The sequence below is a fragment of the Carassius carassius genome, chromosome 34 (genome assembly GCF_963082965.1).
Source record: "Carassius carassius chromosome 34, fCarCar2.1, whole genome shotgun sequence".
In the NCBI taxonomy this organism is placed as follows: Eukaryota; Metazoa; Chordata; class Actinopteri; order Cypriniformes; family Cyprinidae; genus Carassius; species Carassius carassius.
In genome coordinates, this window is record NC_081788.1 from 5,632,905 (window position 1) to 5,641,968 (window position 9,064).

Sequence of the window (9,064 nt, forward strand, 5' to 3'; positions counted from 1 at the left end):
TGACAATTTAGATTTTTGGGTGTACTAAACCTTTAACTACTCACTTACTAACTACTCACAAAATAATTTTCATGTCTTTAATACATATCTTTCTCTTAACCCTCTGGAATTTTTCATTTTCGAAGTCACACGTTTATATTTATATTTATATTTTTTATATATAAACTGAGGTTCCTGGAAGATTTTATTTAGGACGTTATTCCAAAAACATCCACCAGGTGACACCCAAACGCCATTGAATTATTGTTATAAATTTTTCCTTTCTCTGAAAATATTACTTCTATCACAAAATAACTACCTAATATGGAATCTTGAGATTTAGAACTTTCCAACGATATGTATTTTATCAAGATTCTAAAAAGTTTTGATAGTAAAATACAGTAATACATTTTGTGATATGACACTTAGTGTGAGAAGACCACAAAAATATTTTAAAGTACCATTTCCATGGTAACGCAATGTCCGATTTCAAAATTTGAAGCTTTCAAACGTTGGGCAGGTGACACTTAACAGGTTAAATAGCAAATGCATTTGTGCCCTAATGCATGCTGGCGTGCTGGTTAAAATGTAAAAGGTTATTATTGTGTACATGAATATAAAAATGCCTACATGTCATAATAGATAGTCTTTGCATGTATCAGAATTAAGCACATGAGCAAATCCATTCCCCCACTAGAGAAGTGTTCACTTTTGCGGCTTTCAAATTCTGCCGTGTAAATAACGAATCAATCATGGCGCAAGTGCAACTAGCTTTTAAAGTGAATGGGAGATGAGACTGATTGGTTTATGGCATGTTACACCCAAAACATACCCAAACATAATATGGACAATCCTTTTAGATCATGTGCCGGGTGCGCTGACCATTGCAAAAGCGGATTCAGACACACCCTAAGTTCAATTGAGCCATGCGCTTTTGACCATGCACTTAGATCCTTAAAAAAGGGCCCATTTGGTCAAAGGCAGAGTCTATTTCAGTTGCCTCAAAATAGCAAAATGCCAACAATGCACCATAACACACCTCGTTTTCAGACCAGCCTGCCCATGGGTGCACAAATGCATTTGCTATTTAAATAACGTGGCGCAGGATGTAAACCCTTTACGATTAATCTTCTGTGAATATTGTCTTATTGAGTAGTTATTGCTTGCAAAATGTGTTTTTAGTTAGAAATTGTTATCTTTGTTAGCAGTTATCATACACTGTTTCATAACCACTTAACAACACCAGATGTTTCCTGATATATTTCTCAATATATGATTGTGTCAGCCTCAAGTTGTCACAATAACTGGGGGTCAGACAACAGGATTAGGATCTTCAAGAGTGTACTGCAAAATGTATAGAATTAACCACACAGGTAATTAATTCAATCATGATCCAGCATATTAAATTCAAATCAAGTCACCATTATTTATATAGTGCTTTTTACAATTCAGATTGTGTCAAAGCAGCTTTTCAAGTCAAACAGGAAAAAAAAGTGTGCTGATAATGAAAGAGAATAAAAGAAAACAGTTTATTAGTTAAATTCAGTTAAAAAAAAAAAAACTCCTCTGGTCAGACGAAACAACCATGGTGTGATTTAATTCAAGGCTGCAGTACACTTCAGATTGAGCAGAGGACTTGTCTGGTTCTCATGGTCTTGTGCCGATGACCGTCTAGTTGATAAGGTCTTGGAGGGGATTTGTCTCTAGGGTTCATATAGTTGACATGGTCTCGGCTGACATTCAGGGTTGAAGAGGTCATCTCTACGTGCTGATCCACCATCTGCACTGGAAATGGAATGGATCTGGGTGCAGGGCCGTCGTTAGTGAGGTGACAAGTGGTGACGATTATAGGGACCCACAGCTGAGAGGGTCCCCCCACCGACGATCTCAACTGACTGGCTGAGGCCAGCCTAAAAAGATGCTCAGAACAGTTGATGGGCCACTGCTGCGCACTGCCATGAAAGCTTATCATTTGCACTTGTTTTTAAGCCTTGCCAATTTAAACAAAAGAGTTTAAAGCATTCAAATATAAGACGCGGAAAAACTCAACTGAGTAGGCCTACTTGTGCACCATGTTCGGTACGACTGCAGGTAAAACAGCATTCAGAGTTGAGTTTGACAACACTCTGCAGGTAAAATGGCATTAAAAGGTGAGTTTAACAATGCTCCAAGGCTCGTGCAAGTAAGCAGTTTAAGCATTTTCTTACAACCCATTCTCGCTTATCGCTTATTCATAGTTTATCACTATGAAATCACAAGTCTCATTCAGCACACATCGCGATACTCGCCATACAGTTTACATGTGCCACAGGTTCGGTGAGTAGACGTAAATACGCTCTTTTAATGCCTGTTATAAAATGTAATCTGTCTTCTTTATTAATCAGATAAGCGCCGTATTGTTTATTCGCTGTATTATATCAGTCATCCGCGGCTGAATTTGAGTTTCATTGTGTTTAACTAAATGAACACACCTGCTAACTACTGTGATTAAAATCTATCTGTCACGTGACGTACCATAGATTTTCGATCCATTTTATATTCATTTAAGGTTCAAAGATGTAAGTTGTGATTGTAGTAAAATCATGGTAATCACGACACTTACAATAGTAACAAATGAAATTTGAAGTTAAAATCCAGGAACGGGACATTTACCATGTTTTTACCACAGTAACTGTAGTTTTACTATGGTATAGTAATAGCACAATAATAACCAAACTAACTATGGTTGTACAACTGTAATGGTAGTGTTTTGATGTGCTTTTATATGACAGATATCACAGTAATCACATTTACTGTCCCATGATTGTAATACCTTTTTATGTAAATCCAAAAAAAGTAAATAAATAAAAGAACACTTTTTTCCCCCTCGTGCAGTTCATTCATATCAGTTTATTGTCACGGCAGGGATCCAATGAGGCACGGAGATAGAACCAATTGCAGGTAAGTCATTTATTAAAGGGTAATCCAAAGGGGTAAACAGTCCAGGCAGGGTCAAAACCAGAATATCAAACATAAACAAGACACGAAGACAAGGCAAAGCAAGGCAAGAAGCGACGGACATGAATAACTATAGGACATTTAACAAGGACTCCGTAACACAGACTCAGACAGACCGGGTATAAATACACAGAAGGATAATGAGGGAACAGGAGACAGGTGGGGAACAATCAATACTAACAAGGAGGAAGGTGACCAAATAAGGGAACAGGAAGTGATAAGGTGACAGACACTGTGAGAAAGGGGGACATCTAGTGGAAACCCAGGGACACAACCCAGACACTGTGACATTTATATCTTAAATATTTTGCTCACATACTGTAACATTATTAAAATTCTGTTTATAATTCTATTTTACCCCTCGCCCCACCCTTTTTTTATTTGTATTATTTGTTTTTAGCTGAAAAGACATGAAGGAAGCAGTCATCCCAATCGTGTTTGTGGAGAGGTATTCCTTCAGGAATGGAGAAGACAGAAAACTGCGGAGGCAGACATATGCAGCAGTAAGTCTGTGATAGTTTTACCTTTTTATCAAACTGCTGTTATAATTTGCACAGCATTTGTTGTTTCTTAAACTTTTGCACTGTCCAAATACCCACACTTACCATCTTTGCACTTGACCACTTGATTGACGTATTTCCTGTGTTTAGCCCAAGTGTTCGAGTGAGCATGAAGAACACAAGTGTGTGTCGAACTTTTCATGACCTGATGGCAGTGGTTCTTCATTCTGCCTTATGGGACACACTTAAAGGGTTAGTTCACCCAAAAAAGAAATTTATGTCATTAATGACTCAACCTAATGTCATTCCAAACCTGTAAGACCTCCGTTCATCTTCGGAAAAACATCTTAAAGATGGTGACTTGCTTGTTTCTATGGAGAATAAAGTCAATACTGGATAGATTCCAAATACACTGTCCAATCTGTACCTATAGTACCTATTTGTGCACTATATGTTCCAATATGTTCCCTATATAGGACTCATTATGTTTGCTCATGTCTTACCCAGAATGCTTATGTCTTACCCAAGAGGGCCCTATATTAGTGATGGGAAGTTCGGATCATTTTACTGACTCTCTCCTTTGATCTCATTCATCAAAATGAACAAATCTTTATTCAAGTCTTCAAATTTATTTAAATCATTTAAGTGGCATTAAATATTATACTTTTACCAGCCAAATTCCCCAAACACATCAACCTATGCAATGTTGATAATATTCCAAATTAGGAAATCATAAAAACACAACCAAAGGTAATTTATAGGGAACCTAAATAATTATTTTACCATCAGAATTTTTAATTCATTTGTCACGTGACAGACGCAATGAACAGATCATTCATGAATGACCCATCACTACCCCATATGTATTTCCCCATTCACAACCCATACAGATATTACCCATGTGGGTATTACTTGAGTCCATGTAGCCAACCTAGAAGCCAATGATTGTGTTTGCCCATGCCTGACCCATATTTTGGCCAAGAGTTCCTCCTACGTCTTTCCATGTTCAGAACCCATACAAACATTACTTATGTGGGTACTACCTTGGGCCAGTGTAGGCAGCCTTAATGGGATTAATTGTATTTGTCCATGTCTAACCCATTTGTTAAACCCATAATGTGCCCCATTTGTGTTGCCAATTTAGAACCCATGCACTCATTTCCCAATTGTGACCCAACTAGTACCCACATAGAGAGCCCATCTGTTTTTGCCCATGTTGGACCTACTTAGCTGACCCAAGTGGGCCCCAGATAAAATGCCTATTTAAGGACCATGTCCACTTGGTACCCATGTAGACCCAGCATAAACCATGTGGCACCCACATATAAATATGTTTCAAAGTTTACTGTGTAAAAATGCTATATTGAATGCTATTACTTTTTATTTGCTGATTAAATGTTTTTAATGTAATTGAATTTGATATTTTAACATTGTTCAAAACGCTGTTCAAAACACAATATACACTGGTTTAAGTACTTCAAGTACTTTTTTTTTTACTTGAAGCCTGTAAACAGCTTTATTTAAAGATGAATAAATTCATCTGAAAAGGATGTGTGGTAACTCTTTAGAAGTAGGGAACACATGTCTAAGAGTTTTCCCTCAGTAAAATTAATAGTTAATAAAGTATTTGTTAAGTTTAGGTATGTTGTAGGATTAAGGGATCTAAAATAAGGTAATGCAGAAAAACGCATTAATATGTGTTTTATAAGTACAAATAAACAGTCAATATGCTAGTAATATGCATGTTATTAAGCAACTAGTTAATAGTGAGAATTGGTCCCTAAACTAAAGTGTTAAAATAGTGTTAATCATACTCTGTATTTTTCATTGTTGGGCTGTTGTAAACATTGTAAAGTGAATAAATGTTTTGTTTTGAGATGCCTGTTTACTGTTTCATTACACTATTGTAGAAAAACTTAAATATAGATTGACTACATTTGGAAAAATACAAAAATATGAAGCTTATAAGAAACTGATAAATATACTTTAAAAACAACAAGGTTTATGTTTGATAAACTTAAAACAATAGTTTGTAAATTGAGTTGCCATTAATTAAGAGTGCAAGTTTAAAACATGTGGAGTCTAATAGAACAAACAAAAATAAAATGAGTTCAAAATACTCAAAAAGCTGATGCAAAGAGTTGCCTCAATTTTATTAAGTAAAATGGGCACAAGGTTTTTTTTTTTTTTACAAGTGTAGTCCAAGGTGGATCCAAAAACATTTTTTTAATCCACATTACTCGATCACTGGAAATTATTTTCCAACAGCGCCATAAGAACACTTAATGGTGGGGTTTGTTGGATTAAACACTTCAAATGTGCATTTGTTGTAATCATACTTCACAGTGCAGCCTTGAGACAGGTTAATCACTCGGCCCATCCTATAACAAAAACACATCACTTCAGAGGAAATGTCATGAAATATAAAACCCACAACATGCTGTTCATAATCACAGAAATAAAGTTCTACTCATTCTTCAGCTTATAAACATAAATATTTATGAAAAATTTGTTAAAACACGGCACATGAACAAGCCAGCATATGGTTTAAAAAAGATATGTGAAGCTGTTTTAAAAAATGAATAGAGCTAATAATGAACAACCCATGTGAAAAAGTACACTTTATCATACATTTAAAAAGAGTACTTATTACAGAAATAATATACTTTAAAAGAATATACTTAAGTTTGAACTTTATGTAATGTTCTCGGATTAATAAAAAAATAATAATATGCATTTAGCAGACGCGACTTACAGTGCATTCAGGCTATAAATTTTTACCTATCATGTGTTCCCAGGGAATTGAACCCCCAACTTTGCGCTCGACAACGCAATGCTCTACCAATTGAGCTACAGGAACACTTAATTAAAGATTATTATAATTTAAATTAAATGGCAATATCTTATAGGTTAACTTTATATTAAATGCAAAAAGCTGAACTTTAGTGTGCTTTTATCACCCACTTTTTTGGTTTATTTTGTTTAAAAAAAAACAAGCAAACTGAAGGACAAGATTTAATTAATAAAACAATTTAAGAACAATGTATTTGGTTTTCTAAAATTTTAACAGCAGTTAGGAAGTTAAGTGTCTTACATGTCACAGCACCTCATTGACCGGGAGGAGCAGGTACATCTGACACATTGTCTGTTTATCCAAGTACTTCCCATTAGATGCTTGGAGTTATCATAGCCATCGACACAATATCTTGTCCCTATTTAAATTCAATGAAATTAAGAGTTGTTAAGTTTTTACCTAATAGTGTACATACACCACCTTTTAAATATGTAGTATGCTGAGTGGATGTGTTTCTCATTGTTATAATTAAATATTTTCTGTTCTTGGGTAGCTAGGGTTGGGGTGGTACATAGCATAAAATGCAGCAGATAAATCTAAAAGAATAAGAACCACAGAATCTTTGGAATCTGTAGATAGATATCGTTTAAGAGGACCACCTCAGTGCTGTGAGCAGACTTAAAACCAGATTGAAAAATATCATAGATACAATTACTTGACAGAAAATTTAAAAGTTGATCCAGCACAATTTTCTCCAATACCTTTAAAATAAAAGGTAAAACAGAAATAGGATTTTATTATATTTTTTTATTTTATAAACAGAAGGATCCAGTGAAGCATTTATTATTTTTGATGTTTAAAAAAAATAAATAATAATAAATAAATAAAAACTGTTTTGATATAAAACAACTAAGTGATGATTAGCTCATCATGGTCTGATGAAATATGCACTATAAAAAAATAATTTGACTGTTGAATTTTAAAGAAAGAATTTAAAATATGGTTGAATGTGTTTGTGTTTTTATTTACCTGGATTTAGAGGTGTCAAGGAGCAGGCAGAATCACTTAAAGAGACACAGGCACAAAATACCAAAACCAGAGCCAAAAATGCCTGTAAAGACAAAACTAAGAACTTATTACAGAAAAAACACACAGTACACAACAGTTAATGTTTACATATAAATTCTGTATTGATCAGTAACATTACGAAACTTACCATTTTTGCAAGTTTTGCAGAGATGCTGGTCTGATGAAATGCAGTAATTGGGACTATAGGTCTTTTTAAAGGAAACAGAAGTGGGGCGGAGCATCTTTCTGGCCAAACATTTCAACACGCATCTGAACTGATCATCAACTTGTTTGATTACCAACTTTTACTCACTTGTACTTTTATGCAAAAATAATGCATAAATGCATTATGCTGTAAATGAAATGGACTGTACTTCATAGAAACAGGTTTTACACTACAATTGCTATAAAATGAAAGCCTCATGTCTCAAATCAAGGCTGGAAACAACAGTTAAGTGCAACAGGATGGTTTATTGACAGGATGCAGAAGAATGGAACTGGGGAAGTCAATGAAGGTGAGTCTTAACACAGTGAAGATTTCAGGGGTTCTTATCTGAGTACTGATGGTTATTATCTTTTGCAGGTTTGATGTAGAGCACGGATCAGTACCCTAGGTGTCACTGAAAGATCACAGGAGAAACAGTAGGTAAGTCTTTTCACTTAAGTTCAGCTGAGAGAGACCAGGACAGTCCATAAAAGTAAACAGTAGACCAAACAGTCAGTGACTGTGAAGTGTGTGTTCTTATAGTGTGGCGTGTTGGTGACAGCAGGTGCGAGTGATCAGAACCGTAACTGTGAACTGGTTATTGTCCTGGATGGTGACTGAAGTGACTGTGATGAATCCCTGACACCCTATGTGTAAATAAGTTTTATTCCAAATTATAACAATATATATATATAAACCCATCTCTTCCATCTTTATTTGACCCTCTAACTTTAACACTCACTATTGTAATTCTATTCTTAAAAAAAATCTAACTACTTATTGTATTCTATTTTCTTTTCATTTATTATATGCAATTGTGTGTGTGTATATATGCACACACACACACACACACACACACACACACACACACACACACACACACATACACACACACACACATGCTCAAAAAGTCCTTAAACTTTGCCCATGCGTCAAACCTGGTGAAAATTTACATCTGATATAGGATTCAGAAGAGGGTGAGGCAAAATGGCTCAACAGCGCCACCTATACTAAAAAAATCAACAGCATTCCAGCTATGTTTCACGTGCATGCACGAAAATTGGCACACACATGTAACACACCAGTACCTACAAAAAAGACTCTTGGAGCAAAATTCTAAACCAGTGCTTTAAGTGGCCCAAAAGAAGTGCCAGTACTCTATTATAGCCTATATATATATATATATATATATATATATATATATATATATATATAGTTTTTTTTTTTTTTTGATGACTCCCCTCATCCCCTGCGGTAACAACAACTATATTGAAGGGGTTTTATATACAGCAGTCAACAGACGACCTTATAAAAAATTATAAATCCTTTTATTAGTTTGTCGATTTGCTTGTGCTAGAAAGAGCTACTGAACATAAATAAAATGTGCAAAAGGATTTTGAAACACACTCTGGGCATGCTAGCTGGCGCAACAGTATTTAGCAAATTAGATGCCAATATGGGTTTTTGGCAAGTACCATTGACAAAAGAGTCTGCCAAATACACCACCTTCATCACGCCCTT

The 9,064-nt window shown here is 35.2% G+C and overlaps 1 protein-coding gene across 1 annotated transcript; it reads right to left on the minus strand.

Moving 5' to 3' along the window:
* Positions 1–5,692: 5,692 nt before the first annotated feature.
* On the minus strand, positions 5,693–7,527 carry LOC132115371 (small serum protein 2-like). The gene is made up of 4 exons (XM_059523818.1): positions 7,487–7,527; positions 7,300–7,381; positions 6,571–6,688; positions 5,693–5,857 (listed from the first exon to the last, which is right to left on the minus strand). Exons 1-4 carry the CDS (start codon positions 7,487–7,489, stop codon positions 5,731–5,733), a joined length of 330 nt encoding a protein of 109 aa, XP_059379801.1. The 5' UTR covers positions 7,490–7,527; the 3' UTR covers positions 5,693–5,730.
* Between the last annotated feature and the right edge of the window lie 1,537 nt (positions 7,528–9,064).